The following is a 19,149-nucleotide window of genomic DNA, read 5'->3' on the forward strand; positions in this document are numbered from 1 at the left end:
GCAATAAGTAATTGTCGCATGCCCCACTGAGGTTACATTGTCAACCAGTGCTGTTAAGCTGCATGATATTAGCAGGCCTTGTAAAGGAGGACAATGTGAAGGCTGGCAAGTAGTCACAGGGCCTTAAAATGTATAACCATCGCACAGAGATAGGCCTTACAAGTATGTCTTCACTGTTGCAAGGGGATATGTTACACACACAATCAAGGTGGCTGCTGCGAGATTAGAACCTCTACCTATCTACTTACTATTACACAATACAGCTCTTAGCACTTACTGCACGCACCACAGGTTACATCTGTTGTATATGTGGATGCTGCCACAGTACCTGGACTACACAAAGTGGCCTTGTATTACTCAGCATGTGTGGCCTGCTGACTGACCCTGCTTGATGCTGTTAGTGTATCTAGTGTCCTAGCAGTGGGATACCTGTTAATAGCCCTGCTATGTGTGTACAGTTAGCAGTTTCACCAAGTCTGCCCGGTTGCAGTTTGGTAGCTAGACAGTTGGTCAGTGACAATATGGCCTTCCCAAGTCCTGTGTTGCAAACATTGCACATTGCACCACCTGTTCCCCACTGTCTGTCTACAGGGTGACATTTCACAGCACATGGTTCTGTGGGTGAGTGTATTCCGTCGTTATGCAGTCTTGGTCTGTTACCATCAGTCAACTGTTGTGTGTGAAGGTGCAGATAACCCCAGCATACTGCGTGTACGTGGGGATATCTGTATATCCCCACACACACATATAGATATATAACTTGTTAACATATATATATATATATATATATATATATATATATATATATATATATATATATATATATATATATATATATATATATATATATATATATATATATATATATATATATATATATACATATATATATATATATATATATATATATATATATATATATATATATATATATACATACATATATATATATATATATATATATATATATATATATATATATATATATATATATGTGTGTGTGTGTGTATTTAGCTCTCTATATAAATAAATAAATAAAAATATATATATATATATATATATAGAGAGAGAGAGAGAGAGAGAGAGCTAAATGCATGTGTGTGTGTGTGTGTGTGTGTGTGTATATATATATATATATATATATATATATATATATATATATATATATATATATATATATATACACATATATTGATATATATCTATATATAGATCTATGCCACATACTAATAGATAGGGTACTCATGTATGAGGGGAATATGGAGAGACAGATACGTATACATAGCTGTCTGTATGCACAATTTCCACATCTCAGGTTTTTGGCTAGAGGCGAGATGAGGCATCAGACATGGGCTCAAGTTAGTTAAGTTTAGGAGCATGCCCAGTGTTACTGTCAGTACTTACTTGGTGACTCCAGGCCAAACCTATGTGTGCTCCAGTCTGGGATTCTGTGTGCTGCAGCCAATTGGGTGCTGAATCTGATTCAGCAGTGCAGCACCTCCCTTATACTTTGTCCAGGGCGTTACCCAGCTGTTTGCCGAACATAATATATGACACATACCTCACAAGTTTAATATCTTAATAAAATGGACAGAGTTTTGTGTCTTATTTTATGTGCATTTTACATAGCTTTGTGATTTACTGCTACATTAGTGGCAGATCATTATAGACTGAACATTAGGAGATGATGTCAGACATTTCAGTTACTGACTCCATACACATAAAGACATTCATGTGACTGCACAACCTGTTATTCTCTGAACTTTCCACATTTGTCTGGCCAATAGTTAATCATTCTCCTTATATCTGGGCCTTTCTCTCACTACTGTTCATGGTTTTGGCAATATTTCCTGCTCTAAGTGGATGAGAGGTATTATGTGACTCGGGTACAGCACACACAGAGTGACAGTGTTCACATCTCTCAATGTACTTGTTTTTTCAGAATGCCCAGTATTCTGTACCATATGTCTGCAGTGTTCCTCATACAGTTGTATTTATCCAGTAATATACTACTAAATGCAGTCCACTGAATTGTTATCAGTACTGACACAGTTAAGTATGGCCTTGACATCTTGCTGCTAATCTGACCTGTTGCAACCTGCTGTTATACTAGCCACCTTGTAGGTTACTCAGAGCATGTGCAATGTCTTGTATGTTTGGCCCTCTGTCCCCCAATTTTCTCTGGCTTTGTCCAACTTTCTTGCAGTAACAGATTGCACCATTTTGACAGTCTGTGGGACTCCTACCATATGAGCAACTGACATGCAAAAATTGTATGTGAGGGCAGTTTTGAACCATAAACACAATCACCCATGCTAATGTCCTTAGCCCAGTGAGCCACAACAGCCACCAGAAAGTGAAGTTTAATTCCTGACACTGTCAACAGAATGCAGACATGACTGTGACCCCTGCTGTGATCCCTGGGTTTTGTGGACAGTACAACTTGTGGCCAGGTTCTTTGTGACAGCCCTGGAATTCTGTGGTCTGCTGCTATATCCTTTCAAACATGTAACTGTTAGTGCAGTTGTATGGGAACACCATTGTGTTGGTGGTAAGGGACTCTGGCATTGACAGTCATGCACCTGTCCTATGAGCCCACTGTTTGGCATGTCCCTTGCATAATGCAGTGTGATTTCCATCCCTGTGGCCTAATTCATATTATGGGGCACTCAGTATTGGACAGGGTACCTGCTGTTCCACAAAGCTGTTAGTTCTTTGCGAGTAGCCCAATAACCCAGTCTATTCCCTTGGATACATGCAGCAGGTCCATACATATGCTACCTTGTCTATTACACTGTACATCTGTTGTATAGGAGAGTGACTTACCTTCTGAATGCAGCAGTTGAAAAACCTGTGTTTCAGGGCTGACTCTGTCTGATGCATTCAGTACACAGCCAATGCATAGTTAGGTACAGGTTGTGTGGTCTGGCTGGCATCCTTTTTACTATGTATGCTGGCTGGAGTAAGGTGTCAGTCCCTAGGACCCTAGGTTGTCAGTGCATGTGCTATGCGTTTCCTCTTGGCCAAAGCCATGACATACTGGGCCTGCATATGTCTGCCTATAAAGACAGGCTCAGGGAGTTCCTCCTCTGAGTCCCCCTGTGAGCATGGCTGTGGGGGCCTAGGCACTGGTGGGGGGCTGTGTGTCCCTTCCTTGTAATGATCCTGACACAACTGTTTCCACAGGATCATGTTGTGTAGCATGGCACATACTGTGAACATCTGTGCACATGTGGTTGGAGAGTACTGAAGGGCTCCTCCAAATATATCAAGGCACCAGAACCATGACTTGAGCAGCGCAGACACATGCTCTTATGATGTTCCTAGTTTGTGTGTGTGCCTTATTATGGTGTTCTTCAATAGGTATATGAGCATTTCTGATGGGTGTCATCATCCACGGTTCTAGTGCGTAGCCAGCATCCAACCAGTAGATGGCCATAGGGGATGTCCCCCATGGCAAACATCTGGTACAGCTGTGATGTGTGCCAGATATAGCAGTTGTGATAACTGTGAGGGCTGCCAGCACACACATTGATGATAATGCCCCGGGCATTGCACACAACCTGGCAGTTCATAGAGTGATACCTGTTACGGCTGATGTAGACTCTACCCTCATCACCAGGTGGTGCTTTGATGTGGACATAAGTGCAGTCTATGGCACCCAGTACCTCAGAGTAGTGTGCTACATAGTAGAAGAGATGCATGCTGCTGGTCTTCTCCTCAGGGGTGCAGGATAAATAAATGTGTTCACAGGCATGTGGTAGCATGGCATCCAGGAACTGGTGTAGTACCCTGGATGCTGATGCCTGTGAGACCCCCATCATGTCCCTATTTGGTCTTTTGAAAGTACCTGTAGCTAGTACCTAGAGCCTGAACATTCTTCATCTTCTCAGTCTAGGCCTATTGTCAGCAGCAGCATTAGCACTGACCTCAGCATCTAGCACATAGAGATGTAGCAGACCTGCAGCAGCCCCTAACATTCTCTCAGTTAAAATTCCCAAGTCTGAACTCCAATGGTGCAGAGTGTGGGAGACAATCAGATTGTAGGGTGTATGTATACTTTTTCATGCTCTACTGCAGATGCAGCCTGTGTGATTGGCTAACTGTGATCCATTCCACCTGCCAAGTACATCACTGAGGGGTTGGAATGGTCCTGTTTAGATGGAACAGAGGTCATCAGTAGTTTATATATGATTTTTTTTTCTTTTTTTTTCACAGCCTTCCTTAATAGCACTGTGGCACAGCATGCAAACCTGTGCCACAGGTGTAAACAGTGCTCACCAGTCAGTGCACTCAGCTTAGCTTAAATGAGCTTAAACACATACCTCTAGCGTAAACACAGCTAAACATACACTGGACACACCCTCCTTCTCAGCTCAGTGGCACAGCGTACAAACAGGCACCACAGCACTCCAATGTGCTTACAGGTATACAGACACACCATTCAGTAACCCAGGCTCATTGCATACATATCTGTGAACACAACCTGGGTACTACACTATTCCAGACCCTGATTCCTTAGCAACCACAGACATCTACCATTGCACATACTCTGTGCAAGGCCCCTTAATGTATTCTCCTTCTTCTTCTTTCGGCTTTTCCCGGTTAGGGGTCGCCACAGCGGATCACATTGTCCACTCAAGATTGGCAGTGAAGTTTTATGGTGTCATGTTGCCAGCCCGGTGCCCAACCTTCCACAAAAGGCACACACATGCAGGCACTCATGCCTAGTGCCAATTTAGAGTGTCCAATCGACTTACAGCATGTCTTTGGGATGTGGGAGGAAACCGGAGCACCCAGAGGAAACACACGTGACCACAGGGAGGACATGCAGACTCTGTACAGAAGGCACCCAGCCAAGAATCGAACCGGAGAACCTCTTGCTGTGAGGTGGCAATGCTAACTGCTGCACCACTGTGGCCACCCAAGGCCCCTTTATGCATTATCACATTTCATTTTTTCATTTTTACAGTTTTTTTTTTCATAATGGCATGTTTGCTCGCTTCTGCGTGCTGTGAAAACATAATATAGCTATTAAAAACATGTAATTAAAATAATTTTTCATAATGTTTTGCAAACACAGAGCAATATATTTGCATATACCTGTGTCTGCTTTGATATTTCTGACCTTCTCACAGGGCTTTTACAGCCCCCTGTACATTTTATTATTTCATGTACACAGAAAATTTTCATGTACACTTCTAACACCAACATGAGATCTGCAGGACTGCCTGTCTGCTTCCTGGATCACTGTACACCCTCCTTTGCATGACATTCACCTGCTTATGAGGTGATTTGCATGCCATGGACACTTCCTTGTTTGCATACTTGCACACGCCCCTCAGCTCAGTTTATTGGATTGCACTGCAGCTTTCTTCCATGTAAGCTCTATGCCACTATGCCCACATGGAAAATTAATCCATGTAGGTGTTGTTGAATTACCCCTGTAGCTTTTAAAGAACAAACAACATTACACAGTTTTAAATAGAATCAATATCATATGATAATCTGCCCTACAGAGAAAATGAAAACATGAAATAATGATCTTATTACACATTCCATTCACAAAACAAATAAATCATTGCATTCATTATTTGTAGGCAATCAGTATCTCTTTTAAACAAATACCCTAATCCTGTCATATGAATTTTATCAAAGGATAATAAAATTATAATTTGTTTATTGTACTTTCTTTTCTGTTTCATTAAAATACTTGCTTTCACTATGTAAATCAGGACTTTGATGGCTTACAAACTATTTCACTGATCAAAACTGCTTAAAACAACAACATAATATGTGTCTTAATGGCATCCTTCATGTAGGGAAGAAGCCCAATCTAGCAAACTTATCTATATCTATAAATGTGTGTGTGTGTGTTTGTGTGAATATAGTTTACCTGACATTGGTCAAGTATAGGTAAAACTGAAATCAGTATTGCCGATTCACTTTGGGAGGCAATGCAGATGGTCAACAGCTGTGTGATAACGGACAATTCAATGGTTTGATAATGTGCTCTTTCCCTGGGGATAGAGCAGTCTCGAAGTAAACACATATAATTAGTAGGGGTGTGGGGGCACAGTCCACCACATGGAGAATACGGGAGGGGGGGCTTATTCCAATGCAAAAAACACTGCTTTTTTATGCTGCATGTTCTGAGAAGTAACCTTGGCACATGCACACTTCACATTTCAACATTAGTGTATCTACATTAGCCATGTCGACTTAATATCAATTTGATGAATGCCACTAGATGTATATATGTATATCTATCTATCTATGTATATATATATATATATATATATATATATATATATATATATATATATATATATATATATATATATATATATATAGGTTCATAGGTTCATAGGTAAATACTAGGGCATTTATAAGCCTAGCCAGAGTGTATTTGGCTTCCGCCTCCCTATTAGATTAGCCTACTGTGCCTCTATAAAGTAGGTCACAGAAGGTACCCTTTTAAGATTAGTTTACTGTGCCTCTGTCTAGCAGGGACACAGGAGAGATCCCAGGGGTGAATTTGCGATTTCCCATCCACGCGTCCAAATTTCGCTTGAAGAGGGTCAGCGAAGGGCTATGTCTAACATGAATTGGGATTCTATTCCAGAGTGAGAGGAGCCTCTGGGAAATTAATCTGTCCCTCCAGCATGTCCTATTTATTTTTGTGCTGAGGTTTAAGTCCCTGGAGCATGTAGCTCTAAGGGACTTGGATTTTTTGAGGTGGAGCATGTCCATTAATTCTGGGTTTGACATGGCTTTGTACGTCAGGCATAGATCGCCTCTGACTAGGCGGTAAGCAATGGAGTAGAGCTGGATTTTCTTTACTCGAGCTGCATAGGACATCTGTTTGTAGCCCATGATCCTCTTGGTGAGGTACTTTTGGGGTCTCTCCAGTTGCTGCAGGTGTCAGGTAAGGTACATCCCAAAAGGGGCATTGTATTCAATTATGAGTGATGAGTAGAGGAGCACAATGACCTCTCTTGATCTAGATGCAAACCCTTTCGTGATAAGGTGGGCTATATAGATGGTCTTTCTAACCACTTTGGCAACGTGATTATCAAAGGAGAGATTACTATCTACGTTGGTCCCCAAATCTCTAATTACTTCTTCCGTACTTAATGGATTACCACCTATGTGGTAATTTGTGGGCACCTTGTTTTTCCCAAAGGGGATGTCTATGCACTTTTTAGCATTTAGCTTGAGGCCGTGGCTCTGGCACCAAGCATCCGTCTCTGTGAGACCCTTTTGATGGATGCTTGTGTCAGCTGGAGATTCGATTATGGCCCCCAGTTTGCAGTCATCTGTGAACTTCGTCAGCCATAATCCCCCCGTGTTAGCCTGAACCTCAGAGAAGTACATACTGACCAAGAGAGGTCTCAGAACTGAGCCCTGTGGGATGCCACTTGTAACTGGTTTGGATTCGGATATGGCACCTATGATTCTGACCATGTGGGTTCTATCTCTGAGTCAGTTTGCAACCCATCTTGTGATATAGGGGTTGATATTTAAACTGGTAAGCTTATTTATGATGCCCGAGTGGGGTATTGTGTCGAAGGCTTTTGTGAGGTCCAGGTAGGCTGTGTGGACTACCTTGCCCTCATCTATGGCTTTGGTAACTGTTTCAAAGAAATCAACTAGGTTTAAGAGGCAAGATCTGCCCTTAACAAAGCCGAATTGGGTAGGATCCAGTGTCTGGAGGCTCCCAATGTCTTTGTTTATGAGTTCCATGATAATACGCTCCATAGCTTTACAGACCAGACTAGTCAGGCTTATGGGGCGATAGTTTCCAGGGTCCATTGTGGCACCACCTTTGTGGAGTGGGACCACTGTAGCTGTACGCCATTCTTTGGTACATATCCTTTAGTAAGGCTAAGTTTGAACAGTGACTTAATGTGAGGGTTCAGTTCTTCTTGGAGCTCATGTAAGACACAGCCTGGGACACCGTCTGGTCCCATAGATGCTGTGTTTTTTGCTTTGGAGAGGGCAGATTTTGCCTGTGCATCTGTGATGTCAGGGAGGTTACATTCAGTTAAGATAGGCGTTTGCTCCTTTGGGGGGAAGTTTGTGCTGAATCTGTCTGCCAGGATGTTGGCTATGTCTGTAGGTTCAGTATATTTTGTACCGTTATGCAACAATTCAGAGCATATCTGTGAGTTTCCGCCCATGTTTCTGACATAACTAAAGAAGGCCTTGTGATTATCTTTAGTGTCTAGGGCCATTTTTCTTTTGAAACTGGCCTTTGATGATTTTATGAGGGATCGAAGTTTCTTGCTAATACTGATCAGAGATGCCTTCCCTTTTTGGGATTTTGCTCTGTCATGTAGTAGCTTCCTCCTTCTGTTGTATAGCTTATTTATGGCCAGGGTCCACCAGACCGGTCTCCTGTTTTTGGAAGAGTGAGTCTTGGTTTTATTTGGGATAGCACGATCCATGCATTCCTGCAGGTGCTCATAGAATGCATTTGTAAAAGATTCTGCGGATTGGGCTGTATTATCCTCTGGCCCAGTCTGGTCTTGAGAAGTGCAAAGTTGGCTTTTGAGAAATTCTTTACAGTGATTTCCTTGGCTGGGGGTGGGGATGGGATATGGATGTCCAGGGAAATTTGTTTATGGTCTGATCTTACCATTGAGGGGTTTACCTCTGGTGTGGAACATAGAGTCCCCATGTTGGCGATGACCAGGTCCAATATGTTGTTCCCTCTTGTGGGAGTGGTGACCAGTTGTTCCATTGCATTAGAGTTTATAAATTCAAGGAACCGTTGGGTGAGGGTGTTTGGGCTTGAGTAGTTTTCCAAGTTAATGTTTGGGTAGTTGAAGTCACCCAGTAACATAGTGTTTGGAGAGACCTTCATATTCTCCAGTGTTCTCAGGAATGCCAAGTGGGGTTCCTGTAATAGGGAGGGTGTTCTATAGCAAGCTACAAACTGAAAGGCAGTTTTGCCCACTGTTAGTTGCACATGGATGGTTTCCGATGCTTCGTGCAGTGCCACTAACCTGGAGGTGTAGGTATCTTTGATGAATATAGATACTCCCCCTACTTTTGTGCTTTGGTCCAAGTTTTGGGGCCGAAACACATGGTATGAGTTATAACCTGGTAGTGCTGGGGTGCTCTCAGGAGCCTTGAACCAGGTTTCTGTTACTGCACAGACATCGATTTTCTCCATACTGAGGAGAGTCTCGAATGCGTGCATCTTGAGGTTTAGACTTCTGGCATTGAGTAGAATTATCTATAGTTTTTTTATCTTTGGGTTGTCTATGGAGGTGGGTTAGTCCTTTGAGCCTTGCCTAAAAAAGGCACTATGGGGGTGGCAAGAGCCTTGGCCAGTATACGAAAGCCTAAGGGTGACAGGTGCAAGCCGTCCCTAAGCGGCTTGTCGAGCATGTCATCCCAGGCTGACAGACACTGAATCTCCTTTGAATGACACCAATACTTTAGCCAATTGTTGAAACTGATCATTTTGTCTTTATACTGTGGCATCATTCTTGGTGAGGCCAAGATGCTACTCAAGGTCAGGGACATACCAGCCTGGGCTACATGGTCAGAGAACTCCTCTATGTCTCTTTTCATGTAGTCCAGGGAGGTACGTCTCAGGTCATTCACACCAGCATGGACAATGATGGAGTCATACTTGTACTTGCTTGCTATATATATATATATATATATATATATATATATATATATATATATATATATATATATATATATATATATATATATATATATATATATATATATATATGTTTCTGGTTTCACTTCATATTGTCAAAATACTGAAATATTGAATTTCAGCATTTCGACACTATAAAGCCGAAACCATCAAAACACCGACACCCCACAATCACGAACACACAACATCTAACACACACCATACAGCACACAACGCACAAACCATGACACCCACACCACAAAACAATAAAATATAACACACCACACAGACACACACCTACACTACACAAATGCAGGGGGACAAGCCACCCTGCACCCCCCACACCCCCCTACTTATATATACTAACTCCGAGATCGCACAAACAGTAAAAAAAAAAATTCACACACAGCCAACACACACATCATACCTCCACCTCCCTACCCTAACCCACTCGTACAAGTTACAAAAACACTCATGTACACTCACTCACCATAAACTGCAGACACCATCTCAGCTGAACACTTCCGTACGATAACAGAAATGCATAACCGCGAATTTGACATAGTCCTATTCGCGATTATGCACTTTTGTTATTTTGAGGTTTTGACTTCATGGACATGAATTGCTGAAATTCGATATTTCAGCATTTTGCATTTATGAAGTGAAACCATATATCTATCTATCTATCTATATAAATATATATATATATATATATATATATATATATACATACACACACACACACACACACACACACACACACACACACACACACACACACACTTGTGTGCATGTCACATTAAAGAAAAATCAACACATAGAATAGTATTTTATCTAATACAACTTGTCAATAGGCAGACAACTGAAAATTCAAAAGAAAAAGCTGCAAACCCCCTGCTAATTTTTTATACAGATAGATTGGATAGATAGATAGACAGACAGACAGACAGACAGACAGACAGACAGACAGATAGATAGATAGATAGATAGATAGATAGATAGATAGATAGATAGATAGATAGATAGATAGATAGATAGATAGATAGATAGATAGATAGATATAGACATATATATATATATATATATATATATATATATATATATATATATATATATATATATATATATTTATAGGTATATATACATATATATAGATACAGATATGTATAAAACAGCTCTGAGATTGCACTACAGAGGGAAAAGGCAAATTTCCTGATCCCCACTCTTCCTCAGTGTTACACAGGGAAAAGCTTGTATGTGTGATTAGCTGATTTTTCATCAGTTATACTGGCTTTTTATTCCATTCAACAAGCTCTCTTGTCAATAAGTTGTATGTATTCCATACATACATACATATGTATATGTCTATGTGTGTGTCCATATTCCACATGATACTAGGAAAAAGAGATCTCTCCAAAAATCTGTAAAGGTGCACATGGTAATCTTGAGCAATATGTGTTTTCACTCTAACACAAGCAAACAGGTGAGGCCCAAGGAAACTTCTCATACAGCAGTTTCCATGTTCTGGAAAGCTAAATAGGAACATTTAGCACATGTGACCAGCTCTATACATCAGTGACAACTCAACAAATAACCATTGAATTATTTTAAAAGCTCTCTTTTTATAATATGTGATGCATCAATCAATCATATATCAAGGAACAATAAAGCTTATCTCGACCAGTTCCACCACAACTTCCTGTCAAACTGGTTTTACCCTAGCCTTCTACTTCAGATGAATCTGGCCAAAAATATTAGCAAATCCCTCAAAAACAAACAAAATGTCAAGTTCCAAAAGGACAAACCTCAATCCAGCATTTCCTAAAAATGTAGAGTTAAACCACTGCTATCCCTTAATTTTAATCTCTTAGCTACTTCTGGCATTGCTCCATTTTGATTCAGCTGTACCTTTATAATAAACCTACCAAAAATATCCAGTCTAAACTCTCCACGGCATTATTATCTAATCCCAGAACTTCAACAAAATCTCTAAAGGTAATATATGAATAAATAATATATTGTAAAACACATTTTATTAGCTGATGCACAACACATATTAACAGTTTAAGAACCATTACTACCATATAAACAGTAACAGATACTGCCTGCAATAACATGGGCAGCAGATTTTTTCCTGGTGATTGATTACTCATTCCTACTTTCTAAGCATTAACTTTTGAATTTTGGACATGACATCCACTTTGTTCTGTAGCTATCTAAACAGGTCATAAGAGGCAATTAGATTCAGATGTGGGGTATTTCATTACTGGAGGTTATCAATGTTTAGTGCTTGAACCCCCTCACTTCTCAGCTTTTTTGACTAAGATCACATGCCACATGTCATTTTTTTTTTCTTTCTCAACAACATCAGCCTTACTATGTATGCCAAAGAAATGCTGTTTCATAACTCTGACAAGCTGCCCACAGCCCCCAGACTTATATAAACTAACGCCGTGATCACCTTACCTCGGAGAAAAAGAATATGCTGAGAAATGGCCATCTTGGCCTTTATATATGCAAGTCCTTTTTTTTTCAGCCATTCAGTCTCCATGTCTCTAGTCTCATTCTACCAGGTCCTGATATTTCTCTTCTGGTAGAAATAAGACAGCAACAAACACTGATAACCATGCAAACCAAGCTCAATGATCATTATGACAACAGTAATATAAATATTTTACTGAATCTAGACAGACAACAGACAAAGAACTGTACTCTTATTCTGACATAGGTAGTTTGTAGTATAAACAATTACCAAACACTTGCTATTTAAGGACTGCATCTCATTATTAATGAATCTGTGGTTTGCATGTAGGATAAAGTTATTGTATTGTTTTTTTCTCAACACTTACCTTATTAGCAAATGAATTGAATGGCTAAATAAATATTGTGTTGGATAAGAAAAGTAAGATTGCAGGTCTGAAGTAGTGTGCTGTTGCAAGTGAAGTTGCACAGAGGTAGCAAAAAACATATGTTCATTTGTAGCAAATGTATTGACTTGTGATAGTTAATGAAATGTGGATAGCGATGAGGTTTTGAAATGATTTGTAATGATACTAGAGTGGAAGAGGTAGTCCATAAATGTGTAAAATTCATAAGGTTTAATTTTGGTTTATGAGTTAAATTTAAAAATTGGTGACAGGTTGCAGGAAGTCTATAAACTACAAGGGAACTGCAATGTTTTCATGGATTTTTAAGAAAATTCATATCAGCATATACAGGTTTTAGTTTGCTATATCCAGCTGATTTCTTCAGTTTCTAAACCTTGCACAGCTTTAAGAAGTGCTCTGGATAAAACTCAAAGTGAGGATAAACATGTGACTTAAAGAGTTCTGATATTGGAGTAGCTGGGGAAGAGGGTAGAGTTTAGGTCCCAACCAATCCATTAAGAATGAAACATCAATTAATATTCAAGTATAGAATATGGAGTTTCAGGCTTTTGTCTCAATAGGCTGAGTTAACTCCTTGACACCAGTTAACTTTAAGCTAATGATGGCACTGACTCATCAAAAGCCAGTAACTCAACAGGCTTATATACTGTGCTATTAACACAAGTAGTTAATTAAAATAAACATTTTTGCAGGAGAGCTAGTTTTTCTCCAACCTCCAAGTGAAGGTCTATATCTCACACCCCCCTTGCTCATTCTACTTCTAGAGACCAACTCTGAGATCTTATTATCATGGAAAGATTGTGGAACCTCAAAATATTCCCCATATGACAAGGTACAATAGAATTGAACATGGAGAGGGAATGTGCATAGCAACAAAACATAGGTAATTTGGTTGGTTGTACTTTCCCTAGGATGCATCTTTTGAAGTGCATTAGCACAACACTAGAGGCAGAGCATATTCATAAAAATCAGAAATATTGTAACAGATATATATGGAGAGGCGCAGATGCTGGATAAAACATAGGGGGTTGCATTGGTAGGGGACTGCTGTTATGTGGCATTCCAGACTTCAGGCAATATACATCAGCATTCAAGGTGGTACTGAGTTTAAGGGACAATAAGTGTGACTATTTGAGACTGATGAGATGGAAAATGACAGGATAATAAGAAAGCTCAGTTCTCTGGCAAAGTGAAACAGGATACCAATACTGAGGTCAGAAAGCCTGAGTGGAAAACAGGAACTCAAATCACTTTTAGGAGACATGAGGGTTTTTTGATGTGCTACTTCAAGACTGATGGGATGGTGGTTGAAACTTAATACATTTAAAGGACCTGATGCAGAAATCTAACAAAGAATGTTCTCTTAGTTTTCAGGATATTCAGCTGGAATTTAGAGTAATGGATGGTGAGTGAATAGTACAATGAGTGGTGTGCGATCTGGCTGTCCATGGAAGACAGCTGGATTCTACAGCAAATTCATCTAATGCATGTGAAATTGGCCAGAATTGCTGATGTGATATTCAAAAGGGTTATACTGCTGTGGTATATGGAGAGAATGAAGACAGTAATGTGAGGCAATCTCTCAGATGTTTGCCTGATGGTTGCTGGTAGGATAAAGTCTCAGAAAATAGCTTGAAAGTCCATAAGATGTTCTGTAAGGTAGAATCTAGAGAACAGAGGTAGGGTAACAGTATCAACTTTGATCCCTGTATAAGATTAAAAATCACAAAAAACAAACCTTAATAATTGTATGTGTGAATTTAAATCAGTAGATACTGGAATGGTAAATATGCTAAGCCCTTTTATCAACCTTTGGTAGGGAGGGAGTGAATGACTCCTGCAACAGGTGGTAAGAAACCATCCATCATTAGAGATATTGATATTCTCTCTATTTGCTGCAAGAACGGGAGTATCCTCTTTCATAGGATCATAGGATCATAGGAGGTTACTAGGCTAATGGCCCTGGGGCCCTTAAAAGCCTAGCCAAGAGTTTATCCCCAAGAAGAAACCTTAGTCATTACTTGTCTCCCCTGTCAGTGAGGGACACAGGTGGAACCCCTGGGACAAATTTGTGGCTTCCCATCCACTCATCAAGGTTGCGTTTGAAGAGGGTAAGTGAGGTGCTCTGTTTTACGTGTATGGGAAGTCTATTCCAGAGATGGGGCAGTCTCTGGGAGAGTCTCTCCAGCAGGTGTTGTTGATATCACATATTAGATTCAGGCCTTTTGTGCAGGTAGTGGGTTAGACTTGCTGATATGGAGCATCTCTAGTAGGGCAAGGTCTGAGATTGCCTTGCAGGCGAGACACAGGTCACCCCTGATCAATCTGTATGATACCGAGTAGAGTGACAGAGATTTGCACCTGTCTGCATAGGATTTCTTCATCTTTAATAGAATCACATCTGTAGCTTCCTAGCATCTTGCAAGAAGTTTGTAGCAGAAGACAGTCATTCAATGAAATATGAAAAAAAATGAAGGAAACTGTGGTTCTTGGTATACAATTCATTGACTGACACAAATCAGGTGAAAGCCCATGTACAGGGAACATGGTCTAAAGGGGGAAAATTTTATATTATATAACATTCCATGTACTTACCCTATGACCACCATAAGGAGATATTTATTTTGACTGTGCTTCAAAACCCAGTTTGATATTTCTGTATTTCAGTTTGGAAATAGGGAATTTTCTCTTTTTTTCCATTTATATAGGAGATATTGGACTTATATACAGTGCATCTCCATGTGTATTTGGTTAAAAGGTTCATTTGTTAAAATATTTGTATTTTTAGAAATTATGTTATTCAGCTCTGTTTTTCTTGATTATGTCAATGCTCTTTGTGATTCATGTCGAGTCGGCAAAGGTAATTTCAGTCAATGGAAAAAAATTGAAAACTCTTCACCATAAATATCTTTGCAAAACATTAAAACATTTTTTCCAGAGGTCAAGATCCCTGCAACCCCCATGAATGGAGACACCCCCCACACTAGACTTATATATACCAACTCTGAGGTCACACAAAAGTTGAGATGAAAGCAAGCTCTACTGTCAATGAAGTAGTTTTGGCAAACAGTACTCACTCTTTTTGCATTTGCAAAACTACCTTCCTTACTGCCATGTTTGTTGTGCTACTGCAAGTTATTATTTAAATTCAGTTATAAAGATATGCTGTATCAACTGAAAAACTGATCAAAGGAAAGATTACTTATATACAGGCAGGACCCACTGCATTAAATTATGTCTTTAAAATGAGACCAATAATGAAATGCACTAACTACTTGATAGGGAAAATAATAAATGCACCAGAGAAACTATGAAACCATAAGTGTCTGAATATATGACTGCAAATGCAAATTCTGTACATTCATTTCACCAGACTTAAAAGTATTTATGAGCCTTTGCAAAAGAAAATGACAACTGAGTTTACACAGCAACATATTCACCATTCTTAATTTCTGTTAACCTCATGGCTCCAGATGGCACAGGATGGTTTCCAACATATGCATAGCCGGGTTCCTCTTCGAGTCTTGGAGCTGTAAAATATATATAATTGTTATCAGAAACATTCATAAAGTCAACCACCCACACAAATGTTTAGAAATAAATTATTGTTTTACATATTTTTCTATATAGCCACCACCTTTACCAATATTATCCCTAGTTTATATTCCTGAAACATGGCAGCAATCCCCTCATTGCCACCAACACCATCACCAGATTACTAACCCTGTTCCTAAACTTCAGGAATTGTTTTAGGAATACTTAATTTCCCTTTCCACTGTTCCCAGCCTGAATCTGACCTTCAATCTGTTATTAAAATGACTGGAATTCATAACATTCCCATTACCTCCTCTTAGACTTCACAGCTACATCCCCTCCACACTTGAAACAAAAATCATACTCCCACATGATCATCTTTATTTTGTAGTTTAAAGGCAGCGATGCTTCAACATGCATCCTCATATTACCCTTTAAAATGGCCTCCTGTCCGAACTGTAGTGGGTACGGTCACAAATAGTATTCACTTTTTTATGCAGCTTCTCATTCAATCAAACCCCTTTTTCCTATTTTGTACATGGAATTAGGGTAACGTATTAACACTGATCATTACCTAGAGCCAATGTTCGCACTGCTGGGTGGATATCCCTGCCATAGTCATTGTCCTGTACTAAAAACACATAGAGACTTACACCTATGACCAATTTTGTCTTCCGTCCATCTACTAGAGGCATTTGGAATGTAGGAGGAAACCACATCATTCATAGAAAACCTTGTCGAACACAGGTAGACATACAGACTCTGCACAAGAGACATGCCAGACGAGAACTATAAAGGAGAACCTCTTGCTGAGAGACAACAGTGCTATCCATTGCACTTTTCAATCCTCAGTAGGCATTCTAAGTCCAAGACTGCACTGATTAAATTGCTTAAACCACTCTTCAGTATGTTTCCATGATTAGACAAATACAGTTGAGGTGGTGGACATTTATATAGTATCCTTGCAGTCTTTCTAGCATAGCCTTTTTATTAGATGCTACCATCAGCAGCTGCTTCTCTCATCTAATAAGAGAAACAGGATTAAAAATACTGAACTACATCCTCCTCTCTGCCAGAGTAAGTAAAACTTGTTCTTTGTTTCATATTATTAATGCATCTACTGGTCAAACATATACCATTCTTTTATTTCTAAGCTATATTTTGCATAGTATATGTTTGACAGCCACGTTGTAACCATTTGTAACACTACCTTCCAATGTCAAACACCCAACCAAGTAACACAGACTGAGAAATCACAAAGCAGGCTGCTGTTGCAAGAAACAAGGATAAAATTTATTCTTAAGTGCTTTCGTCACAGATTACAGTTGACTTCTTCAGAAAAAAACACCACCCCACTTCTTAAATACTCATTACAAACTCATTCCAAACCAATTTGTAAAAAAACACCATAGGCATTTAAAGGTATAGACTCCCTGTTTGCTCCACAATTATACATGCAAAATAAAAACAAACTAACTATAAAACATGATTCAACATGTACTTTAAACTTAGTATTTTGACAAAAATTCATAAACTGAACAATTGAATAAAAAATCAACAATTAGATAAAAAAATCAGCTTTTGACTTCTAAAAGCTGGTTATTGAAACCATCTCATTCAACCCTAGAAAAACATTTGCGTTGACCCTTAATTGCCATAACAGTTCTTTGTATTCAAGCAAGTAATCCGTAGGACCTCCTCTCTCATCCATAATCAGCTGTTCAAGAACTGTGAATTTAAAAGTGTGACCTGGGTGGGTATTGACGTGCTTGGCCAGTGAATTTTTTTTACCTTCCAATGTCCATATTTCCCTTTGTGATGCATTTGTGTAATAATTCTCACAATAACTGCCTGTACTATCTTTGTTACTAACATTTTTAAACCCTAGACATCATACAGTCCTTAGCCTATGTTGGTATGTCAAAGTCAGAAACTGTGCATCAAACATTTCAGACATTCAAGTATTTCTTCCCCATTTTATTAATATTAAAGTAATTAATTTCTTACAGTTTTGTTTCTTTAAAAACGGGCCATACTTCTAATAAAGCATGCTACATTATTCATACCATCTATCAATCATGACTGCTAACTAGAAAGCAAAATACATCTTTGAAGATCATGAACATAAAATAGCTAGGAAAATGCAAAGTTAAGAGTATGAACAATGGCTACATGTTTGATTGTTGAAAAACTCTTCCATCAAATGCCATTTTCCACTAAGCAAAATCCAAATTAGTTGGGGAATAAAAAAAGACCAATAAAAAGTAGTCTTAAAACACTAAACAAGTGTATCCCCCACACCCCCTTGATTATGTGTGTGTGTGTGTGTGTGTGTGTGTGTGTGTGTGTGTGTGTGTGTGTGTGAGTGTGTGTGTGTGTATATATATATATATATATATATATATATATATATATATATATATATATATATATATATATATATATATATATATATATATATATATATATATATATGTATATGTCGGTATGTATGGTTTTGTTGCGCTCAGTATAATTGAACGTTCTTAATGTCCTGTTTAAGTACAAGCATTAAGAAGTTTGAACACATAAAAGACTGAATGCCCTAAATAATGAAAATACAAAATATTGAGAAATGAAAAATATTTCCTTTCCCGATCTTTACACCAACACCCTCCCATAACATTAGCCTTAAATTTGTTTGAATAGTGGAAGTGTTACTGAAAGGTTTTTATTAAGATAAGGTGCAGGGTTAGGGATGGGAGAAAGGGCAGTGCAAGGGTTAGGGTTAGCATCCATTACTAAGCTGGGCAAAGGGGCATTTCTTTTGTAAATAATAAAAAAAAGACTCTCCCCCCGATTAACGAAGCCCTTTATAGCACGCAGGATTAGTTTAAGAGCCATTTTCGGCAATATGGTCGATGTGCGATCCAGGAACGAGCTCCCGGGACGTGCACATGAGCTCTTAGGCTAATCCTGCATGAACTGAGCTCCTGTATGCAAATTACCCTAATTTGCAGGTGAAAACCATGCAAATGAGGGTAATTTGCGATCCAGGAAGCTGGCAGCCATCCGTGCAGGATG

The 19,149-nt window shown here is 39.2% G+C and overlaps 1 protein-coding gene across 1 annotated transcript in view; it reads right to left on the reverse strand.

Moving 5' to 3' along the window:
- The window catches only part of LOC122808156, a 741,660-nt gene that overhangs the window by 521,318 nt on the left and 201,193 nt on the right, over positions 1 to 19,149 (reverse strand). Inside the window, exon 2 of the mRNA XM_044079129.1 lies at positions 15,993 to 16,082. Within this exon, the coding sequence (XP_043935064.1) occupies positions 15,993 to 16,082 (90 nt within the window). The remainder of the gene's footprint in view (positions 1 to 15,992; positions 16,083 to 19,149) is intronic.

Source organism: Protopterus annectens, chromosome 8.part0 (genome assembly GCF_019279795.1).
Source record: "Protopterus annectens isolate FY-2018-M chromosome 8.part0, PAN1.0, whole genome shotgun sequence".
NCBI lineage: Eukaryota > Metazoa > Chordata > Ceratodontiformes > Protopteridae > Protopterus > Protopterus annectens.